The following is a 26,366-nucleotide window of genomic DNA, read 5'->3' on the forward strand; positions in this document are numbered from 1 at the left end:
CAAGAGACTTAAAAGATCTGACAACAGAGGACCTGGTACTTGTTGAACCAGACCACAAGGACCAAAAAGCAAAGGGTCAACCAAGAGGTCTTGAGCTGCACCAAGCAACCCAGATTGAGTCACGGGGAAAACAATGGCAATCGCTCATGGATTCTAGAAACGTCTTTAACATCGCCCACTCTCTCCCCCAGGCTGTTCCCATCCCAACTTGGGAAAGAGGTTCGCAAGAAAGAACGATTGATTACATATTTGTATCCGAGGAGATGTTAAATCGAATTACATCATTTGAGGTTGTAAGGACGGAAGCAAGTGATCATAACATTCTGAAAATCTCTTGGCCGACAACAATTAGAAAAAGAACCCAAATGATGGAGAAAACTGAATCCACCAACAAAGGAAACCGTCTCAGGCTTACATCAGAGAGAATCAAGGAACTGTCCAAGAACTACTCGACGCATTGCTCTCGGGGAAACAGGGAGAAATTAAACCCCACTGACTACCAGCCTCTTTTGGTTCCGTACCTGATACCAAGGAAATTTAATCATAAAGCAACTCAAAAACCTTTACACATCTACGACACTGAGTTGGTCCTGAAACGGATAACCTTGAAAAAGCTGAAAAAGCAGGCGGCTATTTCTGAGTTAGCGGGTCCAAGAGACCTCTACCTAAAGGAACACAAGTCATATAAATTCTGGCTCAGACAACAAAGAATCCTCTTGTACCAGCGTGATTCTGAAGAAATGCTCCGAAAGTTGGATTCTAAGAACTCTGGTGCTTTCTGGCAACTAATAAAGAACACAGAAGAGGGAGTAAGTGAAAAAGGATCAAACAATGTCTCAGAAGAAGCATGGAAATCACACTTCTCCACGATTTTCCAACCCCCAAGGAATCAAGCACCGGCTGCAGTGCAGGATTCAATATTTTCCATCTGGGAAGACTTATCAAATGAGGAACACATAGTTTTGGCCATTAAGCGCCTTAAATCTTCTAGGGCACCGGGCCCCGACGGAATCACAAACATAGATTTAAAGAACCACCCGGTGGAGTGGGCTAACTTCATCGGGCAAGTATTCAAGAATTGCAGTATCACAAGATCTATTCCGTATTCATGGCGCACAGCAGTGATTGCACCTATCTATAAAAAAGGAGACAAAACCGAGCCTGGTAATTATCGTCCCATTGCTCTTTTGGACACCATTGGAAAAATCTACTGGTCATTTCTCCTAAAATGTTTCCAATCCTGGGCCAAATCAGCTCCGTGCCGAGACCCTTTTCAAACAGGGTTCATGAAAAACTCAGGGACTACCGCCAACATTATGCTGCTAAGTGTCATAAAGGCTGTATTTTCATCTAAGCCCGGGAAAGTACATCTGGCATTTATCGATCTGAGTCAAGCTTTTGACCAAATAGACAGATCTTTGTTGTGGTCCAAGTTAGAAAAATGGAACTGTCCAAACAAAATCCTTGATCCAATTAAGGCTTTCCATGACAAGACTTCAATCAGGATCAAATTGGACCAAGCGGGAAACTTGTCTGAAGAAATCCAGACGCTTAGAGGGGTTAAGCAGGGCTGCCCATTGGCACCGGCCCTGTTCATCTCCTTCCTTGGAGACCTAAAAGACAATTCCAGCGAGTTAAGATCATTTCCTCCGAAAGTCGGTAAGACTCCTGTAACTAGGTTGTTATACGCTGATGACATCATCCTCGTCGACCAGACCCCAATTGGTCTTCAGAGGCAGCTTGACAACCTAGCAAAATACATCTCAAGTAACAACCTCGAGATAAACAAAGAGAAAACCAAAATCCTGACCCTCGGAAATCTGCAGGAAAAGAACTCAAAAAACTTCAGATTGCGAATCGAAGACTCAACAATAGAAGTGGTGAAGTCCTTCAAATATCTGGGGACGATGATGGACAATTCAAAATCGAAAACCGCGATGCAAAACTATCTATGGGACAAAATCCACAAATTGACCACTCAGGCTAAAATAATTGACCGAAAATACGGACGATTTTCGCTCCTACCAGCCATTAAATTTTACAAGAGCAAAGTAGTCCCGAGTTTGACATACGGTTGTGAGGCAATAACTGCGATCCCCTCTGCTATCTGGCCAAAATTGTAAGCCTACTTCTGGCGGAAAGTTCTTCTGCTCCCAAATTCGACTCCAATCTTGATTATCAGAAGAGAATTGGGATCTCTTTCCTTGAAAGCGGTCATCGAGGCAGGCGAAATTGCCCTTTTCAGGAAAATAATAATGCAAGACTCTCCACCTGTTTACAAGATAATCAATGAAGAAATGAGGGAAGGTAAGAGCAAACTTCTTTCCTCTTGGGCGAACAAACAGCGCACTCCACTGGTCATCAGCGGATGTTCTGTAGACGACTTGCTGCAAAATCCCATGAAAGTTAAACGGAAAATGGCGCTCCTGGATTGGATAGAGACTCTCACAGTGGCAGGCAACAACAAACTTCTCACCCATTTGAATTTTCACCCCAAAAAACTACACTCTACCTCGGAAGTCCTGAAAAGATTCCCGGACAAGGGTTTAAGATCTATCTTCCTGAGAAGTCGCCTGAATTTGCTTCCAACAAACGAAATCAGGGCCATTAGAGGGCAATCACAAACCAACTTTTGCCGCCTCTGTGAAACCGACTCAGAGCCGGAATCGATAAAACATCTTTTGATGCATTGCCCCAAAACTGAAAAATGGAGAAGAGCATACTTGAGTCCTCTGATAAGCTCAAACCTCTTGAATGAAGAAGACGTCTGGTGGAATCGACTTTTGAGCGGTTCAAGAACGACATAGTCTATTTCAACTGCAAAAATCTTAAAAGCAGCTTTAGAGGCATGTTCCCTTAGATCTAAAGAATCCGATCAACTAGGTTCTTGATAAACAAGGTTTGAACCTGACCTGAATGTCAACACCGAACTGTAAAAGGGAACTTTCTATAAACTTTTAATTTTTTTCTTCCTCCAACTTTTTCTTTTTCTTTCTTTTTTCTTTTTGCAAAATCATTGATTTGATAAAAGCAAAATAATAAAAAAAATTTTTAAAAAAATTGTTCCAGAATAAGGGGCATGCCTTCCCTGTTGAATACTTTAAAAACTACTTGAAGAATATACCCCAAACCAGCAAAAAATCCTTCAGCGGCAAGTTTGCGCCCGACCTGTTTCTTATTTGTTGCAAACCTATCCAATAGTTTTTGTACTACAGGTGTTCAGATAAAGAACTTTTTATTTTTTGGGAACATGAATGGGACGAGGATGAAAAGATTTTTTTTTTTTGTTTTGTTAATAATCTCTCCACCTTTTAACATTTTCCCCAGAATTTCTGGTTTCGAGGTGCCTGTGACAAACATTTGTTTCTGTAAAGGGCATTCAAATCCATCCACCGAGTCAAAAGTTATTAGCAATATATGTTTGGGAAAAGTCTATGTAAACAGGTTCCACCTTATGGATATGGTAGCAACTCAGATTCAACCATCATTGACAGACAGACCTGGCCCCACTTTATTGCGATCACTGCACTGTATCTTCTGCAACAGTCCTTGGGCGCAAACTTCCACCTTGGCACCGTGTGTCTGACACGCACATGCTTTGGAGGGGCTGCAAGGTGACATGCGGCGCTCTACAGGACACCTGACTAAATATTGCTGTGCGTGCCAGCGCTCTGCGTGCCTGACGCCTCCCGACGTCCAGTTAAACGCCGATCATTCTTTCCCAAGCGTTCTTGAGGCCGTGCCGATGGGTTCTCGGTTTTATAAGCGTGACGCCGGCATTCCGCAGCCTCAACCCCCCTGGTGACAAAGCGAGAGGCCCTGTAGTGGGACCCCTCAGAAGTCACCCATGCCGGTGGGCGACCGAGCCGGCACGTAGGCCCGCACACGCCTTTGGCTGCAACTGCTTTCAAAGGAGGACCCCGAGCGATAAAACCGGCCCTGTTCTGTTCCTCATTATCTTTTAATGGGACCCAAACCCCCTCTAAAATAAAAAGCCCACATCTGGCTCATGGCCCAGTATGTCCATTCTTGTTTTCTTTAAACTGTCTGTTTTTATTTATTTATTTCCACGTTCTGCGGGCCACATGTCGCAGACTGCAGGATCTATTAGATCCAAACAGCCTCCCCCCCCTTCCCCGATCCCTCGCCCAGCTCTTGCGGTCTTGGTACAGCTAGCACACACCCCGCTTTTACCCCACACAAGTGTTTCCCCCTCAGACTCTGACATGTATTAGTATTATTTTCAGCGATCATAATAAATTATCATTAAATGCAATTGATCCGTTGCATAGCACTTTGTTTGTGGCACGTGGTCACTTTCTTCGCACCGTCCATTTTGTAAAATCAGACATTGGGAGGTAGTGATCTGGCCAGGATCACACATGTTGGTCAATTGGGGAAGCTGTGATTAGAACTCAGGTCACCGAGATTCATATTTATTTTCTATTTTATTTTGTTATTGGTAATTTGCAATGTGCCTTCCGTGGGAAAAGTGCTTCAAGGCAGCTAATCTGCATTGGTGTGGTGAAAAGGGCACACATAGACCCGAGCTCGGCACCTCAGGGGCAGGGAAGTTTATTGCCCTTACATGCCTGGTAGATGTTCAGCTCAAATGCAATATTAGGCCTTTCTAAAAGTCCAAGTTTTGAGATGGACTGGGCCCCATGGCTTCTGCCTTATCTCTTGACCTAAGACCAGTCATATGGTTAAGCTGTGCCAGCCTGTGCTTCACACTCAGCCCCTTAGCCCCGCCCCCTAGGTCTCCCTCGGGGCTTGTTTGGCCATGTCACATGACGGTTGTAGAGTTGTGTGATCCTAGACCTAATGGTTGTAAAGCTCTGTAGTTCTAGATGAATGATGTGCAATTTGATACAATTGCAACCATCCCTATACATGGTTGTCTCATGACAAAAAACAAGAACTATTACAATTTGGAAGTCGAGAAAGGCTCAAACTATTCTTAAAACCCTTTTACACCACACTTGTAATGGAGTTTTCTTTATCACAGAAGAAGAAAGAAAGTAGTGGCATTTTCAATTTCAAAGGAAACCACCACCCAAACAAAAGCAGCCCATCAAAGCTATGCTACGTAGATTACATATAGAAACCTTTAGGGGGGCCCACACAAGTGCAGACTGAAGTTAAGATGACCTTGCCAACGGCTTACTTGGCTGCACACCTGACAACAACGAGGACAGGGCGAGCAACACACAATAGGGACTGGGAGGGAGGACACACCAGAACCACCACAACACCAGGAGACGGCCAGGTAGGCGGGAGCAGAGCCTTACATATAACAGAGCGTGTCACCAACACACCTGTTTGAACACTACCTTCATCAGTTTATTGGCAATAAGCTTCCCTTTCACACAGTACTGCCTTTAAACACACAATACAAGAACAGCAGCAGCAACGGAGCCCCTGCTGTTCTTGTATTGTGTGTTTAATGGCCGTGCCAGGCCCAGGTGATTCTTCATTGGGCGCTGGCACCGCACCAATTGAACCAATAGCAAACAAGGGGCACTTTGCCGTCAGCTCACTGCCATGCAAACTTAAGCATCGGTCTGATACGTAAGTTTGCATGACAGTTAGCTGGAGGCAAAGTGCCCTTTATTTGCGGCCGCTCTCTCGGGGCACCCTTGTGCGGCGGCACTTTTGGGGCACACCTTGAGCCGGCGCTGCTTTCATTGAACTGGAGAACTCGTTTATATTTTCTATTTTTCCTCCCCTTAGCTATTTAGCGCCTTGCCGCCATTTGCTTCACATCACTGCCATTGTTTTTAGTCCGGTGCGGCCATTTCCTGATATATACCAGGCTTATAGTGTCCCCTGACGGGTTTAGACCTGTACAGGATTGTGCATGTGAAGTCTGGTTTATTTTATAGTAGAGGAGCAGCAGTCAGTGGAGTAACTTTGCTGAAAATGTGGGGGGGACAGGGGTGGGGTGGAGGGAGGGCGGGTGGTGGCTCTTAGGGATCGTTTTGGCCAAATTGTTCGATAAAATTTGGTTGAATGGTAGATTTGACTGAATTCAGTCACCACCATTAGTTCTAAGCTGTAGATACCTAACATAAAGAGCTGGGGTTGCGGGGGTGTCCCCCGCTTCCCATGTTTGATATTTTTGACTTCGGCATTTGCGGGGCTGTCCACCGCTTTCTCAGCATTGGTGGCAGGGGACCCAAAAAAAAAGAAAAAGGGACCCTCCAGCGTCAGATCCGACCCGCGTTAGATGGATGAATCTGACGCTGCAGGGTACAGGAGAGGCGGTGGATGGAGAAAAGGTAAGTAGGGGGGTTTGTGGGTGTACTGGCAGTTTGGGGGGACATGGGTTTGGTTTTTTGTACCGAGGTAAAAACGTATTCGAAGTAAAAACGACTACGAACAATCTCGCAGTGACTTTGTACCTCGGTCAAACAATCTAAATCCCTGAGGGATAACACTAGACTACTACACCACAAGAGTCCATTGCTGACGCTCTGTTATAACTTTCATAAGACTGGTGGCCTATCTTTAAAATTCAATTGGGCCCCCACACATCTCCAGCCGGCCTGCCATGCACCCAGTAACACAACATAACATTCACAAACTTAATTCCAATAGAACATACAAACATGCATTATTTATCATTCATTCAGACACAAAAGTCAACACACATATGCTTGCATACACTCTCACTCACACACACCGAGCACCTCCATTGACATACACTGTCTGCACACAACATTGACATGTACATATACAATAACACATGGCTACAGTGGTGCAACGCCCATTGAGCAGACCAGACTGATCCCTGAAATGTTGGGCTAAGTTGACTTGACCTAGCGAACTAAAAAGCCACAGATTCACTGGAATGTCAGCAATTCCCTTGATTTTTTCTTCCATTTAAAGGCAGAATCCATCGTTAATGCAGTGCAGTGGGTGACCATGTATACTTGGTATCAATTTTTAAATGCCATATAGTTCCGAAATTGGGTTCTGCACAGCACCTTATATTTGTACGTGCTAATAGATTTTTTCTACAAGTTTCTGACTGATTAAAATTAAGGTATGTTTTCCTGTATTCAAATGGCTCCAAGCAGTGGAGTACCAAGCGGGAGAGGCAGGGGGGCAAGCTGTCCCTGTGACTCTTTTAAGAGCCAGACCAGGACATTTGTCATTGGGACACCTCTCCCATTCGGCACATCAAAGAGGACGCCCAATGGCAAAGGTGTTCCGCTGGCAGGACAATGTGTGCTGAGCAACTCCTGCTCAGCACGCTCATTGTCCTAGCAGCAGGACACCTTACACGTTCCGATTGGTAGAGGTGTCCCGCTGCCAGGACAATGTCCCAAGGAGCTACGGGCAGCAGAGGGTGCTCACGTTGCTTTGTATCTCCAGAGTATTACAGTGTGAACCATTAGGCACTGACGGGAGGGAGAGGGGGTACTATTAGCAGGGACTTTTGTCCCTTTAGAAATGTGAATGGGAGGGAGTGATCAGAAGTGAGAAGGGTGCATAATGTTGCATGCTTTATGAAATGATGACTATGGCTTTAAAACCCAAGGGGGGTTGTTAGGCCCACATTAATCTACATGATGCTATTGTGACTTTGCATGCAGAATGGGGAGAATAAAACTAAAGCCATGCTCCCATTGCTCAAAATATTTCTATGACAATGAATATTGTGTATGGTTAGGTTACTATGAAAGGCTAGTTTATCATGTAATGTGGTTTGCTTCCAAGGCTTTGCTATAAATAACCATTTAAGCACATGAAATGTAAAGCAAATCCTTAATAAATATCTATATCAACTAAACCTGGAAAGATGTGCGAGGTCGCTTAAATTGTCCACATCCCAGTTTCACCATTTAACCAAGTGTGTGATCCTGAGCAAATCATTGTGCCTTATCTGCAGCTCTGCAAGTGACTCTGATTTACTTCAAAGCTTATGTTAATGCATCATGGTATTATAATCGAAAAGCCTAATGACTATAAAGTTGCTCCACATATAACAAAAGTGCAATTTAGGTTTTTTGCACCACAAAGTTATTTGTCACTTGGCTTATTGATGGCAACTTATTCTAAAGTCACTTCCATGGTGCCTCCAAGTATCAAGGACTGATGAGGCGCCTTGCAATGTCCTTTTCTGTGAAGTCACTTCTGTTGGTACAAGTCCATATAATTATTAGGAAGTTTGCATGTATTTTACCCCACAGAGCCTTGACAGAGCTCTAATAGATGAGTTTCCTGCATCTGGAATGATCCTGCAGTTTTATTTTTGTTTTTGTGTGTTAAAATGCCATCTTCCACTAATGTTACCAAAAAAGTAGATTGGGCCAGGGGTGGGCGGTTTGGGGGTGCCAGTGAGACCATGTGGAATACCACACACTGCATTTCGTTGCTTAACCCCCTCACCCCTTCCCCCCACTCTTACAATGCTGGATACTCCCCTGCTGAGTTTGGTAAGTGAAGCAGTTTTTGGTGGCCTGTAACCTGAACCATGACACCCATTTACTAATTTGCACCAAACCATCCTGAAAAAGTGCCTGCAAAACTCGAAATACTTTTTGCCAGTTTGGTGAAGATTATTTTTGGTGGCAGGGGGAAAAGTTATACAGGGCTCCTAAAAGTGTGCTTTTAACACAAAATCCCATACAGTTCCTTCTGCGCACCTAGAGCAAAAGCTGTTTAACAAAAGTTCACCATGTTTGGAAGGCGTATAGCACTCACATGTATTTCACAGAATTTGCAGAGTACAAGAGTTTTGGGTCACAGGTTTTCTCAGCTTGACTCTTTCCACTCTACCTGGGGAGTGTGCACCTTCTGCCAACTTCATTTTGAAATTAGGATGGTGGTGCTTTAGTAGCATCTGAAAAGTGGCAAGACTAATTTTAGAGGTGTTGCAGAGCTGTGGCTTGCCACAGGAATGCATCATTTGTTATTGTCAGTCTGTCTTCATACCTGCATCCTTAATGTGTACTGTGAGCTCTGCTCACATTGTCCAAATGAGACACGCACCCTCACTAGGGTCAGCCCGTAGCCCAGCCCCCCAACAAACATACAAAAAACAATCACAAATTATATATATAAAAACAAAAGTACCTCTGCTTTGCTTTCAAATGCCGCCAGGGCCACGTCTCAGGTTACACCGACCTAACCTCTTCGCACTCACGCACCTCCAGACACAAACCAGAAAGCTGAATGAGCTTCCTCGTTCCCGTCTGTGTGTCGCACGAACACAAAGCCGGAAAGCGATTCACTGTGCCGCGGCCCCTGGAAGTGCTGCTGCTTGCGTGGCAGCGCAGGCGCCAGGCCCTGCAATACCCAGTTTAGCAACCAGCTGCTGACTTTGAGTCAGGCCAGCCAGGGTGAGGGACTGAGCCATACAGGGCATCCTGGCCCTGAATGTGTTGCAGCGCGGCTGCCAGGCATCTCAGCATTATGTAATGAAACAGCGCAACCCTTGCTGGGCACCCCAGCCGAGCTTGCGCTGTCCAATTACATAATTGATGATTGCAGCCCCCCTGCCCTCCCTCCAAAAGTTGGGGGGGACAAAAAGGCATACCACAGAAGTTGGGGGGGACAAAACCCCCTGTCCCCCCTATAATTACGCCCATGGCAGCAGTTGGGGTGAACGAAAAGGATTACTGGCCGGATATTTGCACCTAGCAATGGTCCCAGTATCTGGGGCCATCCAGTGAAGTTGTCAAACCGGTGCTCACCGGAGGCTTCTGAGCCGGTAGGGGCCTCTGGGAGAGGTAGAGCGGGATCAGGAGGGAGACAGTGCAGGCCAAAGGGTGTCTGGCCTCCTGGGATCACTCCCTAGGGGCGTGATAGGAGGAGGGGGCCCCACCTTCCTGCCACCCTTAAAGTATATGAACGTGATGTCCGATGGCAAACTGGCACAATGTGATTGTGTTTGTTGCTTGTCTTCTGTTGCATTTGATTTGATAAACGTGGGCAGACCTATTGTGTCATGTGACTTCTTGGCCGCCCCGGGCACCTGCGCTACCCATTACCACCCAGCAATCTTCTTCACTTTCCTACCCTTGATTAGTGGCAGAGTCAGACACTTCCATGATCCTAGGGGGTCATTTGACCTGTAAGAGTAAATTGCATTTACACTTACATGCAAAAGGTCTCCTGTGTGCATTAGAATCATTTCTAACTCGGGCAGAAGTCAAGGGAAAGCGCGGGTGAACGGCATCCTGCCACTTTTTTCAGAGGGCAGACACTGTCCCCCCCTTTGTATTGAAGAAAGTGTTCCCCTCCATTGCTACATCTGGGATTTAAACCCAGGCCAGACACTTAGCCACAAGACCACACAGTTCCCTTATCATGCGGTTGTAAAATGTTTCATATTGACATTCTGCTGCACAGGACAATTTTACTTTGGGCTATTGTTAGGGAGTGATTATGACACCTATAAACTGAAACTATTTCATTGGAGTACAGATAGGGAGGAAGGACAAATGAGGAGGGAACATAGTCTGTAGGTGTTGTTTGGTTATGTGCCCACCCATTGCCCTGCTAATCCCTATGGCCATTGCCAGCCATTTCTGCTTCTGCCCGCCCAAAACACCTCCTCATGGGAACTCTTTGAGCTCGCTTTAATCAAGCCTTATTATCAGGTCTTGCATTGAAAGTGCCTACCACTGTTTGTTCAAAGCAGTCTTCTGAGAGTTAATGACTTAATTAGAGTTGTAAACACGCTACTGGTGTAATAAAAATGTCTTACTAGGCCTGCCTTCAGCCACTCAATTTATAAGCACTCTGCTTATCCTTGACTGACACCCTGTTAAATAAAAAACATTGGCAAAGCCACTGAAGTCCTGTTAAAACGAGCATTGGCAAAGCCACATTTTTGACTTGTACATACGTTTTAAGCTTTTGCCAGGCACTGCTGTTAGATGCTTAGGTAATCGCACCATTTTGCACCTGCTACCAACAATGGGTAGTTAATACCACTACAGCTGTGCCTGGCAAATGCCTTTCGCGTGCCTATACAAAAGCCCAAACTGTTGGCATACTCACTAGTTCTGGTTGAATCACTAGTAGATTTACTGCTACTGATACTGCCATGAATTGTAGAACCTGCTTTAGAAATAGTAGTACTACTGTTGATACTCCTACCAGCAGTACTCCTACCACGAGTGCTACAATCTTGACTTATATTACATTAGTATTAGTAGCTGTATCATCGCCAGTAATACTACCAGCTTTATTACTATCAATATTAGTAATATGATTACTGATTTTACTACCATACCATTCTTAATACCTCTCTTACCTCTATTTACATTATTGCTTCTATTATTGCCATTGTTACTACCGCCATTAGTGGGGCATGATAACTAGATTTGTAAACTTGTTGGTGAAAAGGAAAAGAAATACTTTACAAAACCTGTCTGATAAAGATGGGGTTGCTTACAACCCTGCTTACTGCACTGTCCTCTGATGTCAGGAACGGTTTATAGTGACATTTTTTCGAATGTCACATTTTCGAATGCCATTTTTTGGAATGAAAAATGGCGGGGAAAAAAATGTCGAATGTTTTTATTTTTTATTTTCTTTTTTTAATGGGGGTTTCCCCCCAACCTCCTGTTTTTTTACTGACACTTTTTTAAATAACTAAACAAAAAAAAAACATATACAATAACAAAATATATATTCAGAATGTCTTTTTCCCATTTGTTTTTCCGACAAAATGGCATTCGAAAAAGTGCATTCGAAAATGTAAGTGGATACCGTCAGGAACTTAACAAAAACCTAAGTTAGGAAGATGCTAACCAATATATTGCAAATGAGATGGTTCTCTGTCATTTCAACAAAGTCAATCACTTCGTGGTAATTTACTTTGTCGTAACTACGAAATGTTACTTCGATTTCTTTTGGGGGGTTCCTCCCTCTTCCCCTTTACACTTCCACCTCTCCCTCAAACTCCTTCACCACCCCCCCTTTTACTCCTTAATCCATAAATGCATATACAAATTCGAAGTAAAAGGCATGAAGTAAATTACTGCATAGTGATTTACTTCGTTAAAACAACAAGTGACCAAAGACATAGATCGAGCAAGTATTTGGGTGAGCGAACTAAGTAGCATAAAAAGTGAACAGGGCCTTTTCTGGGGTGGTGGAAGCAAGCCCCTACCCATGGCACATGTGGTTTTCTGGCACTGGGTCAGCTATTCCCACCCTTACCAATGGTCAAGAATGACGGCTGAGCCCTGATATAGGAGCACTGCGCCTGTTTTTCGTTTTTGCTGTGTGTTTTTTAAAAAACATTGAGAAAAATGGCGGCACACGGCCCCTCTGTCAAGTCTGAAACATCTTTTAAATAGATCTCTTTGCTCTTAGCTGCTTATTTTAAAATGAAGGTGGTTAGTGCTAGAATGCTACAGAGTGGATGATGGCTGCAGGCCACTCAGTGAGTGGGCTAATGGGAGTGCCTATTGCCTGCGTGCCTAACGAGCAGCATGTTGAGGGACGCAATGACTACACGCATGTGATCTTTATCAAGTATTTGTAACAACGAGCGTTGAGAAGAAATGTGGTCGATTGCAAGAATTGCGGAATGGGTTTAAATCCTGGCTTCACCACTTAACCAATGCGTGGGAACCTTTTAATCTAAATGTGCCCGAGCTGCCAACATTGGGAGTCCTTGAAAGTGATTCAATGTGCACTATTAAAATAAAAGCTTCACTTATGGTGTACTAGACTAAACCGTAACATTGACAAAGGCAACAATGATGGCTTGTGAATAGTGACGTTTTCGTTGTTGCAGTGTATTTACCACACAAAGGGAAATGTAGTGTTCGCAAATTTGTTCCACACCCTTAGAATCTTGGCTGCATTTCCAATTGTTTTTACTGACTTTTGAGAGGCTTTTCAGTGAATACGTATTGATGACGACATAGCTATGCTCCTTTGTACCTTACGAGTTTTAAATTGAGAGCTAAATTATCAAGAACATAAGATTGTACAGGAGCAGTGAATTCTTTTCAGGCAAACTAATCTAGGAGGTCTTACAATGCTTACACAATGACTATAAATCTACATTCAGTAATGAAAAGTAATTATTATTTGGCAATATTGTCTGCTGCGTCTTCTTAATACTGCTGTGTCTTTGCAGAGGAGAGAGATCTACCCCCACCCCCCACTCTATGTTTGGAAAAGTGTCTGATCTGCAGAGAGTTAGAGCTAGATGACCGAAGTGCTCCAGCAGGGAGGTATTTCGGGGGAGAGAGAGTGGACGTAGAGGGGTCAAAGGCCCCAGAAAAACTTGTGGATGATGCAGAGGGTCTTGAACTTAATCCTCGCAGCCACTGGGAGCCAGTGCAGAGAATTTAGGACTGGACAGATGCGGTCCCTGGGCTTGAGGCCAAGGATAGCTCTTGCAGCCCAGAAACGTGCAAAATGATTGTGTATAAAATCCCAAATGGGATATTTGTCAACAGTTCGGCTGTTTGAAAATTCTGAACTGTCGAACAGTTTGACTAAATCCCCCTTTTGGTTGCAAGGGCTGCAGGGACTGTGGGGGTGTCCCCAGCACCCTTGTTCACTATACTGTGAGTAGGGGTTGGGGGGGTGTCTCCCGCAGCCGGACCCATAAAAAGTTAAATAAATGTTTGCCAAAAAAAGGAAAGGACCCTCATGGAAGTGAAAGGGAACAGTTGTCTCAGGGGCACAGCGAGTCGGCGCACATAGCGAAATGTGTCCTGCCGCAAGGTAAGTAGGATGTCGGGGTGAGGGTAGAGGCAAGGGCAAAGGCTGACATTTTCAGTTGAGAGAAGATCGAAAGTTATTTTCTGAAAAATAATTTTCCGTCTTTTTTCCCTCAAAAATTTCATCCAGACGCTTCCAACACAATTCCTTGCAGCGCTATTTTGGATTATTTAAAGGGGGCGAAGGGAGGAGTTAGGCAGATTAAAGAAGAGGCTGTTGCATAGTCCAGCATGGAGAAGACCAGAGCTCTGGAGACATTGAGTTTCTGGGGGAAGGTGAGGAAAGGGAGAATGCCTCTGAGGAGGTGCAGCTGAAAATGGACCTTCTTGGCTAGGTCCGTGATGTGAGCAGAGAAGGAGAGAGAGGAGTCGAAGATGGCACCAATGTTTTTTGCCTTACCGGAGTGTGAGAGGAGTGGGCCCATGGAGGTCGGCCAGAGAGAGGGAGGGAAAGAGGGAGCAGGGGTCCCAATGAGAATGGTCTCTGTCTTACTGGCATTGAGGCAGAGATCATTAGCAGAGCACCATGCCTGAATAGTAGACAGGCAGTCAGGAATGAGAGAGGAAGAGGAGGGGGTGGAGGGAAGAGCTGCGTGTCATCCGCATAACACTGGAAGTTAGACGAGACGGTGGAGATCAAGTGGACTAGAGGAGCCAGGTAGATATTGAACAGCCAAGGCTAGAGGATAGAGCCCTGAGGGACGCCGCAGTTGGAGGAGAGTGTGACGGAGGAGAGAAAAGGGCCCAGTTGAATCTGGGAAGGTCGGTCCGAGAGGAAGGCAGTCAACCAGTCGAGACCCAGGTCTGTGATGCCAAGGATATTATGTAGTCGATTTATCACGGTGGCATGATTGACCGTATCAAAAGCAGAGAAAAGGTCAAGAAGGATGAGAACGGAAGGAGAGCCGGAATGAAGATTAGAGATCAGGTCTTCACAGGTGTTTAGGAGAGCAGTGTAAGTGCCTCTGGCAGCTCTGAAGCTAAAATGGTGGTCGTGGAGACAACCAACAGATTCAGTGTGGTAGATAAGCTGGGAGATGGCCAGCTTCTCCAAGAGTTTTCCCAGGAAGAGGGTAATGGAGATAAGGCGGTGGAATGCCAGGCAGGAGGGGTCGGCAGAAGGTTTATTTAGGAGAGGGTGCACAAGGGAGTGCTTGAGGAGTGCAGGGAAGGATTCGGTGGCAAAGGAGTGATTGCCCAAATCGTCCAAGGCTGGAGCAAGGGAGACAATGTTGTCCTTGATAGTTCTGGAGGAGCAGGGTAGCACCTGCTTGGATAATACCTTCATAGAGCAGACTTCTCTAGAAACCTCAACAGGTGTTATGGGAGAAAAAGAGGAGAGTAGGAGGAGAGGGGAGTGGAGGGCAAAGGTAGGCCCGACAGCGTGTGAGGGAGAAGGGTGAGGAGTAGAGGAGAGCGAGGACAAGATGTCCTGAGTTTTTTAAATTAAGTGAGAGGCCAGAGAAGTGCATAGTGCCAGGGAAGGCAGAGGAGAAGTGGAGACTGCAGTATTGGCGAGTTCCCATATAAAAACCCACCTCTGTAAAGAGCGACAGAGAAATGTAGAATGTAATAGTTGCAAGCACTCTGGATATTGAACAGGAGGGGAAAGGGAATAAAGTACCTCCAATGTTCAAAAAGGATATGCTTTTTGGTTAAATCAAAGTGAAATCGAAGTATTGTCACTCGCAGGGAAGAGCCCAAGGACTGAAGAGGGCAGCGTGTGCTTAGGGCGCCGTTGCCTGCTAAATAGGGTGGCGTCGCCTGCTAAATAGGGGGAGAATGCACCAAGTCATCCATGCACATATGCTCCATCAACTAATTAGTATTGGCACCAGGGGTGGGGGAGCCAGCCAATTGGGTTGCTCGGAACACATGCTGAACCTTGCTGTATAAGCCTGCGTTCCAAGCAAACTGAAGGCGGCTCACGTCCGGCGTCTTCCACCAAACCCCCTTCCCTCGGTCCCTGCTCCCATCCCTTCCCTGCCCATCCCATACCCTACTTACCCTCTTCCTTTGGAAGCCGCGTCACTGCTGCCACCACTCCACGTCATGGGCGCCATTTAAATGTCTTGATTCATTTATGGCGTGCCCACAGCCCATGAGCATAGGGGCGCACATATACACAAAACATACTCCAATAATAACAGGACAAACATGCAACCAGAATCTATTCATTAGAGTTTATGCAAACAAACCAATGGAGGAGGGGCTCCGCATGGGAGACCCACCTTCCATTTTCATGGCGGCCATTTTAGGCAAGTATTTCAGTGAATGAATGGGACGCCGCAGAGCGTGTCCCGTGCCTTCAAACAAATCTATTGCTATCAGCACCCACTATTAAAAAGCTGGAGTGCTAATAGCAATAACCCCCTTGTCGGCAGGCGGGATCGGGTGGTAATGACGTTGTGGCCCATCGTTAAGGCCCTCACAGCGATCCGGCCCGTCGGCTCTGGTGTTATAGCTTAAATGTGGAGATTACACACTCATCCAGACCCTACCTCTCTTACACATATGGTCACTCACTCATTTAAGCCCCAAATCAAACAACTGAGCCAGGCCTTTACTCACTTATGCGCAACGCCACTCATACACAGGTACTCTCTAAGCCGGGCACAAATGCATACCCAGAAACCCAGGCCATCTCTGTTCCTGCAAGTTGCTTTAATGAATAAAGTAAACCAACTGAACATATAAAGATTGTCCTTCTTTTGTTTTTCAGGTTTTATGTTTTTTTCTGTTCGGTGTGTAACCAGGGACCCGAATACATCAAACACCTCCCTCTGCGATGGTAAGAGCTGCTGACTTATATTTTACAACATTACAATTTCATTTTATTGAGACCGTCTTCTTTTTCATGGGTGAGCGGTGCCCACAGGCTCCCGACTGAGCCTCAGCAACATCGTCCACCTATTAGGAAAACATTATTACTTCGTTTCTGTAAATTCCTGCTCTGCTGTGTTATTGATTGTTCCCTTTTCAACAGTAGAGCATTATCGGAAAAGAGGTCGGCGGTGGTCTCTCCTAAGAGGGAAGAGGTGCACGTCACTAACATTACAGTCATTGTTGGGTCTCAGTCTCAGGCAAAGAGTTCATGGGCAAGGACTCCAGGCCGGCCCTCACTCTCACATTCAGGCTTTAGGTCAGTGTGTGGTCAGCATTGCTAGTTTTGCAGTGCCCACAGGGTGTGCTGAAATTGGGCCAGTTTGCCCTGGCTTTTGGATCTGGCAAATATAAAACCAGGCACATTTTTTACACTGAGTTTCTTTGCAACTACAATGTTTTTCATCCCACATTGCCGTGCACCCTAGTAGATGTAGCCTTCCATTCATGATGGGGAAATTATACCTCAGTCCTACAATTTTTGCTCAAATATATTGTCAGGTTGGTTTATTATGTAATTTGTGTATGTTTCACGAGAACTCTCTGAAACGAAGTGTTATTTTAGGCCTGTGTTTTTATACACTATTTAAAGGTTTGGCACTTGCATGCCATGACTCCACCCTTAGCCCTGCCTCCATTGCTGCCCCCACCCTCAATCAGGTGGAATCTGGAAACACGTTTTCCCTTTACAGCACTGCTCACAAGTAAATAAGTGGAGTATTTCCGTTAATGCATCATACAGAAATATTAACATTGAACCTTAGCAGTGGCATTTTGTATAAGAATAAGAGTTTTTGGAGTGTTGCATTTTATTTTTTATTGGTAGTCAGGTTTTTGAAACAACGCAATACTTTTTTAGTAATAATAATAACATTAATAATAATAACAATCGTTGCTACTATAAAGTACTTGATGCAGGATTCCTGCAGCTGCTAAGAGCTGTGATAACATGTGTCATTATTATCCCATTTTAATGGTACTTGATTTATCAACTTCGCAAGGATGAAAGGTTAAGGCAGTCCTGCTGTGGGGGTGACCTCGGAGGCTCAGGCAACCCTCATGTCAGAGGACGACACTTTACTCACGAGCTATCCACCCAATTGTACATGACATAAAATAGGAGATTATTAAATGTATGTAACCTCATATAATGCAAGTATCAAATTAACAAATTCCACTAGAAAATCAACATCGGCCTTGATTTATCAATCAATTTGGCTCCAAACAGTTCTTTAGTTTCTTGTTTATATTTATCTCTTTGATCCCACCTTTGAGTCAATCTTTCGATCTTTGAGATATTTCTTTCTGGCATTTCTGTGTGTTCTTCTTGCTCCCAGCCCAAGAGCCAAACACCAATTCTCATCAGCATCGAGCGACAATTCCCTAAATCTGTGAAATGTATGTTTGTGCAGTCAACCTGGTGCTTCCTGGGGTATTCACTACTCATGCATTCTCCTTCAAAGTTATCTTTGAAATGTCACTGTAGTGACCTCACGCTTTGATTTCACTTTGTAAAGATGTGGGTTCGAAGGTACAGAGGACACAGGCCCCGAACCTCGGTGTAAGGTTGGCGTCAGTGTCCACCGATCCTAACAAGACACATGGGGTAGGTACAAAAGGTAAAGGACATCACAGATCAGACGCTGGCAATCCACACCCTGCCAGTCCAGCCCTTTCTCCTAGCTGCCACTCCTGGAATGGTCACTCTACACTCCCCCAAAGGTCCATGCTGGCATCACAGGGCACAGGCATCACAGACACTGGGTGCTAGGGCTGCAGTAAAGCGCCCAGCAACATCAAGTTATAACACACTTCTCCTCTGTGCTTTCAATTCCTCTCAGTCTCCCTTTTCACTCCAATCCGTGGGGCAGTAAAACAGTTTTCCCCAATATTTCACCCCATTCATTTCTTTCATAAATGGGGCATTTTGCTTTTCCCTGCCTGAATCTCTTCAAGATTAAACATTTTAATGTATCTCTTTTTAACTGCATTTCTTTAATTTATTAATGATGACTTTACACCAGTTATAAAATTCAACAACAGGATTTCAATTTCCAAACAATTTCCAGCCCATCTGACCTTCTATCCCCAGGTCTAATTTCAAATTCCTCCTCACGATTCATATTAATTTGACCTCTCCTTTTCCAGAAAATATACCAATGTTGTCCAGGAATTTAATGGCCTAATAAATGCTAACCAGGAACAGGAGCCAAAGGAGTTATTCAATAACACCAGAGTCTGAGCCACTGTCACACTCTTTTTCCTAAATAGTTAGTTTGTGTGACATTCAATTCATTTTTTAATCAAAATACATTCCCAGGAATTTGCCAAGAATATTATAAGTCTAGGTTTATTGTAGTTTGTTACTTAATTATGGTTTCCCATATCCTCACGTAAGCCTGTTGGCCCATCTTTGCAACCAAATTGGAGTTTGATGGATGCTAACCATATAATAGGCAGAGTTAAATATGTGTATTTGTTATTTCAAAAATAGATTTCAATGCTGATTCCTGCAAAGAGATCACCCTATTGTTTTAAAGGGTATTTGTAGCCTTTCCTTTTGCAGGATGCTCTCATGCAAAGATCGCGGGACATTTTCCCTCTTAAGGATTTGGCTCAGCGTTGGGATTCAAATCTCATCCCATGGATCCATCTCCTCTTTCGGAATATCCACTTGGACCTCATCAGGTCCTGCCACTCCAAATTCCTTGGCATGGAGGCTTACCCTTTTGTGTCACATTTCAAGAAAATGTGGTTGGGCCAATTGCCTTTACTCGTTCTCTAATCTTTCCAATCCTCTGCTCAGTTGGATCTCCTTGTGCTACAAACCTCTCTTTGATATCCCTGCCTTCTTTTTGTTAAGTAAGGCTTATTCCTTCTTCCACAATTGTTCCAATATTTGGGGTGTGTGACGTATCTGTGGATGTCGACCCTTCTCCCCTATGGGGAGACTTTTCTCATGGGGCCATGGCAGTGCATTCACAGTACAATATTGCCCCCGGGGGTGGTGCACCAGGGGAGAATCACGTGGGAGAGTAGGCCCCTTACGGGTGTAGGGACGACCATCACCTGAGAACGTGTGATACCTCTGCTGTTACACCCTCCCTCGTTCCCCAAACCAAACTCTCCTTCCCTCGTTCTAACAATTGCCAATATCTGTTACTGCAAGGTTAACCAACCTAGTGTGTTAAACCTGACTAGAGGTCTTGAAAATACAGATTGCTTTCGATATTGCTCCAATACAAGCACTGTGAAGAAGATGACCAGGAGCATGAAGATCACACCAGCGAACCAGAGTGAACGGTCTAGTCTCACACGGCATTTGATTGGTCAAAGGAAATGCAAAATAGCAGAGGGAAGCCAAAGTGGAGAGAGCTATCCTACGACGAGGAATCCTGTGAAATGCCGACCCGGCGAACAGGCGACTGCAGCAGGCGACACAGTGCACAGAGCTGAACGGGAGCACAAAGGTAGTCCTGGCAGAAGGAGCTATTTTGTTCGCTGCCCGAATAAGCCTCCGGGTGTCCCAAAGCCCGGCAAGCTGCTGGAAATTAAGAGCACTGCTCGAGAAGGGAGCAGTGACTGGCAGAGCAGCCGCAGACGAGAATGAATACACTAATGTGGCTGGAGATAAAAAGGTTCAGCCCGAGGAAGAACAATTGACCCGCGAGGCGTCAACGATGCGAGAGAACTCCCGAACGCTGCCAAAACCTCACAGCAGAGCACCACTGCTCAGAAGACGCGGACCACACAAACAGGTATGCGGGCAGACCAAGAGGTGCTAGAGGGCTGGGAGGAGCTGGGGAAGAGCTGCAGAGCCCAAGGTAAGAGGGTTTGGGACCTGAGGAACCAGAGAGAAAGGAAGAAACACTTGTTTGCTTGGTAGGAGAGTAAACTAAGCAGGCAAGATACATTATTGCGAGTCTGGGACCTGTACCCATATTAGAGCAAGCGAATCAGAGGGTCAGGGACACTGAGAGAAACAGAGACAGTGCAAAAGGAAACATATGCTTGGCACGAGAGTAAACCAAGCTACTGCAACCACGCATTACGGGTCTGGGGCCGCACTCCGCGTGAGAACCAGAAATAAGAGGGCCTGGGACTCTAAAAGCAAATCAGACACATCAGAAGAAAATATATGCTTGGCAGCAGAATATACCAAGCCGGTTTAATACAAAGGAGAGCACATAAGGAGGAGATAAGCTCCTAAAGTACAACCAGAAGGAATCCCGTGGAAGGGAGCCTACCCCCTGAGCATTGGAATTATACATTGTGAAAAAGGAACATTTCCTTTATTGTTTGTGAACCCCTGAGACATTGGGAACTTTTCAGTTGACAGGAACTGTAATTACCGCTTTACATTTTGGAAAGCAATGTCCTTGCACATTAGATTTAATTTACTAGCTTTAGGGTCAGTAGTAGGGTTTTTGGGCACAAACAGTGACTGGCCACTTGTTTGATATCCTGACGTTTTTCATAGATTTCTTTGAGGCAGGGAAACTCCTCTTAGGTTTAAGGACAGAGGGGCATTTCCCCCAACCCTTTTAATGCTTAATAAAACTTTATAACCAAAGCTATTCCACCTGTGTGTCCGAGCCTTTCTTCTGCACCGTTACAGGTGTCATAATTTTGAATGTGTTCGCCAATCTGCTTTTTATATGCTGCCTGAAATTCTTTTAATTTCCGTTTGTTATATTACGTTATGCAAATATTTTTCTCAATCCACTTTTTATTTTAATTGTATTTAGTTTGTGTGTTGTTTCTACAGTCTTTTAAAATCTTGTGCAAAATTCACAATATTTACTAAGTGAAGATGCCGTGTACTTTTGTTCTGCACCTTTCGTTGTTCTGTTACCAGTCCCTTGTATTACTCAAAAGGTTTTCAAATGGCCTTACTTTGCCGATCCTCTTTCCAAAATATTCAGAGTCTCCTCTTCCCACTCCCACGAGGCAATATTTGTTTGATTAGGGAATTGGTGCATCCTTTGAATTGATGCATTCATTTTCATGTCAGATTTCTTTCCCAATTCGTTTTTTTAACATTATTTTTCAATATCACCATGCTATGGTCACTCTCATTTGTTAAGGTGATCTCCGGAGACTTGTATAATGTGATGTCCAGTGTCAGTAATCACGTATATCTCAATACTGAGCTACTCTTATCTCTGTGGAAAGTCTGTTTCAAGTGGACCCCCGCATCATAAGTTATTTTCTTAATTTTGAGCTATGTTACAAAGGGCATGCGTTCCAAAAGCGATTTTAATGGCAAAATCCCCTTGAAAAACGCGTTGCAAATAATGACCAAAATGGTAATGTGTACTATGCCATCTTCCATGATGGTATGATGGCTACTTGTATTTTTGTGCTGCGTATAATTGATAGCTTTGTTATGCAGGTGCCAGCCTTACTTGCCCATTGCTGTCATTTCCCCAAGTCCTAAAGGTTGAACCCCAGGGAATCGAGATGGAGTGTAGTGACACATGTGCAATCCCTGATGACTCCTAAATTACACCCACCAATTAGCTAATGTGTATGGAGTACCTGCCCATCCGTTTGCTGCACCTTCCTGTGTGGGGGGGGGGCAGTGGCTTGCAAGGTGCCCTTTCTCCACTTTCATGGGACTGCACAGTCAGAAGATGCTTCTTTTGAAGTGGAGAGCCCTAGGGGTCGCACTGGAAAGTGTCAGGGTCACTGTGGCAAGTGCCTGAGTCACTGTGGAACCCTGCACTTCTATTACTGCACTTGCATGATCCAAATGTCACAAGGCCTAGTAGGTCTGTTTCTGTTTTGTCATCCTTCTCCCCCCACCCCCCAACCTCCCCTTGTCTTTGTGAGCCTTGATACACTTTGTGTATAGGTCCATTATAGAAACCCAATAAATAAATAGATAAATACAAATAGGGGTCCATAATTGGAAGCCCCGGTGACTGCTTACACACGGCCCTTGGTTGTGTGCTCTTCTTCCAAGGTATTCAAATAAAGTCGTGTGTACTAGTGAAACGAGGCCGACCCGAGTAACCTGTAAACATGTGCAAGCTCAGAGGACATGGACAATGACCGGGGAATGGCACATACATCATTTCGCCTGTGATAAAGATAAAGAGACACTGTTTGCTGGAGAGGCCGAGGGATGATTGTAGATATGCTTCTGATGTGGTGGCATAAAAATACCCAGGCCTCAGGACGGGGTGACCCATCTAGATATTGGAAGACCACACACATAAAGGGAACTTAAAAATAAGGGGTATTCGGGAGTCACAGGTGGAGAGCAAGGTGAGGAAGTGTGTGCCGAGGGCCATGGCTGCGTGGCAAGCACGAGCGAGCAGAGTGCAGCTGGTAACCCCAGGATATGAGGCCAGTGCAAACCCCCATTTTTATTCCCCTTGTTTTCTCGCGTCTTCCTGTAATTTCGGATGACATTCGAACAGTATTTAGCCGTGTTTGCTTTCTTTCTGAATATGTATGATAACTGCATGTTTGCATGCATGCGTGATGCTGCAGTTGAACATATGTTGTGTGTCATCGGTTTAAATGGGCTGGCGATGAGGATAACAGTATCAGCGACAGTGACTTGACGACTGAGAAAGGCCTGTTGCTCCATTTCAGGATGTGTACATTTGTTTCCAGCTTCCTATGTTTGCATCGTGAAGTTGGCATGAATATGTGTGCAGCCAAGTGGCTGAAAGGTTCACTTAGGACAGTGCTGAGTGGAGATTTGCACTGCTGCTGAGAACACAGTCCCCACCACCCCCGCCCACGCACACCTTCAGCTGTTTACACAGTCCATCAAGAGGCATTTCTCAGTATAGTGCCTACAGATTCCTGGCTCCTCATAAAAAGCACTGTTTAGATGCAAACACCATATACTATAAAGGAAGTCTCCTATAGGATGGAAGTATATGAGCGGACCAGATTTTGGTTCATGTACAATGTTTCTTACGATGACCATATGGATGATCACCATATGGCACTCGATGGCGAATAAGAGTTCTGGTGTGTGCGCAGAGCCCCGCCTCTACAACACTCAGTATGAAAAAGAAAGTTACCCTCAGAACCTCTACCGGAGACCAATGCAGACTCGACTTCTTTAGTTTGAGGGTTAGGAAGAGCGGAAATCTGTGTGGTGGGGCTCAGATGCTGATAACTTCCGGGGTGGACCGACATTGTGTTGGACTGGACTTCGGCATTGTGTTTCCATGCCACCTTTCTGCACACATCTCCCAGTTGAGAGTAACTGCAATGATCTTTTTTTATTGAAGTTCTTCAAATTCCATTAAATAAAATTGTTTCATTTTGGTCAACACGTTTTTCCAGCTTCTGTTTCAAGCTATTATCAGGACACTAAGGGAAGAAAAGCATAATAAATACTAAATGTCCAGCTCATTGTTGTTGCCATGCACCCACTAGTGTGTATTTTTATGTTTAGCTACAATTATATAGCTAGTATCTAAACATTATCTTGGATTGTACTACTTTTCGGGTAATGAAACACACTGTTCACACTGTACGAGCGCCAGAACACTTTCCAAGTGTCGTCAAAGAAAAGTCAATGGGCCTCATTCCAAGTTGGCCGGTACATGGTACCGGCACTTTTACCGGACCGGCCAACTACAACTTTGCTGGTACGGGTGAAGGATTTACCTCCAACTAAGTGCTGGAGGTAAATCCGACCCCCACCGGGAAAAAAACTGCCTGTATTATCAGCATGGCCGGTAATAGAGGCAACCACCCCCCCACGCAGTCCTATGGGACTCCATGTAATGGGAATTTACCGCCCTTACCGGCACTTGTAATATGCTGGTAATTTCCGCAGAACAAATGCTGATAGCAGCAATTCCTTTACCTGGTATTCTGGCAGATTTATCTTTAGAGTCACATGTGTGCATATACGTATGTATGCATGCATGCACATAGAATAATATTGGAATCCTACTTGAAAGGTCTGCATACATGGCTCTTGGTGGATCCTGCTGGTCGCTGGTATTCAGCTCCATTTGGCAAATGTCTTGTGCCTCGATTAAGGTTTCTTCATTGTTAGTCTGTCTTCTATGTCTATGTGCTACACATTAGGTCACTACGAAAGTCGCTATATTATTGAGTTTATTGATTACTAGACCTTTGAGTTGAACCAGTTTGTGTTTTGTATTAAACTGTGACATTCATACAATCATACAATGTTATGAAAACCAAATGAAGCCTCACCTGTGCATTAAAGACCGATTTTTATTTTTAATGTAGTATAAAGAAAACGGTCTGTATATAGAGTGTCCATGCCTTATTGCACAACTTGAATGAATTCACTTTTATATACTGTGATTAGACATCGTGCGCGTATGATCCAATGGTCATCTTGTATTGGCCATGGGTATGAATGTTGATTAATCTGTCAGTATGCTGTTGATAATATAGATGTAACTTCTAATTGAAACCCCAAGGCCGGGGGTATTTAAACCCTGTTTTTGTGCATTGCAAAAATCAAATCACAAAATATTAAACAACCGCGTACCTTATGCCAATTTGGTTCTGCAGGCGGTGAATGAAATAATTAGTAGCTCCCACATAGCGGCAGTTCCAGTTATCAAACTTTGCTCCGTTATGGCCCATGTTAGAGTGCCGCACGTGAACTCTGAGAGAACTGGCAAAGCTGCCTAAGGATCATAAGATGATAAAGAGTTGTGCTAATCAGACTTCTGTCACCTGGAGCTGTGGACAGGGCCGAATCAAGAATGATCCCAAGAGATCTGGCTTTCCCTACGGCCTGAATTTGACCGCTTTTGGGCACCAGCTCTACAGAATCCTGGACCTGTTTCCCAATCATGTGAAAATGGAAGCAGAACTAGCTCTATTTTTGCTTGATTGAGCCCTCACCAATTTGACGCCATCCAAAGCGAGATTTGTTTGAAAGACGGACTGAATAAAGTCTGCATTCTCGTTCAATTTCCCCTTCAATTGGAAAATAATCTAGGTGTGAATTCTTTCCATTGTGGAGGGACATTTTGAGAGACACAAATGTGTGTATTAGCAGTAAAAGAAGCAACTATTAAAAATTAAATCGTTTTTAATTGAACAAACATTGTAAACTGGCTTAAGAACAAGCCTGCTCTGGACCAATCCGCTCCAGCATTTGTGTATATAAGAGGGTGGAGGGAGACCCCCGCCGTAGTGGATTCACCGTTAGATCACTTTTGAAGATGGATTTACTGGAAGCAGGTAGGGAGAACAGTCTACTCCAAAACCCTCTGCCAGAGAGGGAAAGGCAGGAGCTCCATCTAAGCGGCAAGATCTTCTCCCTCAACATCCCAATGGATTTTCAGGATGACCAGCTGGCTGGACAAGGCCTAGTGCAACTGAGATACTGGTACTCGGATCCCTGTTCAAAGGAGGTGACGGAACCCCGCAAGGGTTCTCTACAAACCCTCATGTTTGGGAAGGGCAGAGGAGGCAGAGGAAAGGACTGACTTTTCCCATCAGACTCTGGACTGCTGATGATGTGCTGAGCTAATTGAGCCTGCTCCAATGCAAGTCTCTGCTTCTACGCTCCCGGACCTTCCAGCGCCATCGACCGGCACCGCCTGCCATTCGTCACGTCTTCGAACCGCAAGCCATTGTTGCTGCTGAACAAAACGGCATCATTGGAACCTGTACCAAAATTGCCCAGACTCCAAGTTTGACGCTGAAAAGCCTAGGGTATTTAAAAACGGGCTCTACCCCTGGTCCGCAATCCATGACCCTAGTGACTTTTAAGCCTTCCTGATCTACCTTTTAAGAGACATATTG

General features: G+C 44.8%; 1 protein-coding gene across 2 annotated transcripts in view; it reads left to right on the forward strand.

The window, feature by feature from the left end:
* PHF19 (PHD finger protein 19) overlaps positions 1-26,366 on the forward strand; it is a 258,042-nt gene that overhangs the window by 160,435 nt on the left and 71,241 nt on the right. For both annotated transcript variants that reach the window (XM_069609530.1, XM_069609531.1), the window contains exon 8: positions 16,429-16,497. In XM_069609530.1, the coding sequence (XP_069465631.1) occupies positions 16,429-16,497 (69 nt within the window). The remainder of the gene's footprint in view (positions 1-16,428; positions 16,498-26,366) is intronic.

The sequence above is a fragment of the Ambystoma mexicanum genome, chromosome 8, assembly GCF_040938575.1.
Source record: "Ambystoma mexicanum isolate Mex_15411 chromosome 8, UKY_AmexF1_1, whole genome shotgun sequence".
Taxonomy (NCBI): domain Eukaryota; kingdom Metazoa; phylum Chordata; class Amphibia; order Caudata; family Ambystomatidae; genus Ambystoma; species Ambystoma mexicanum.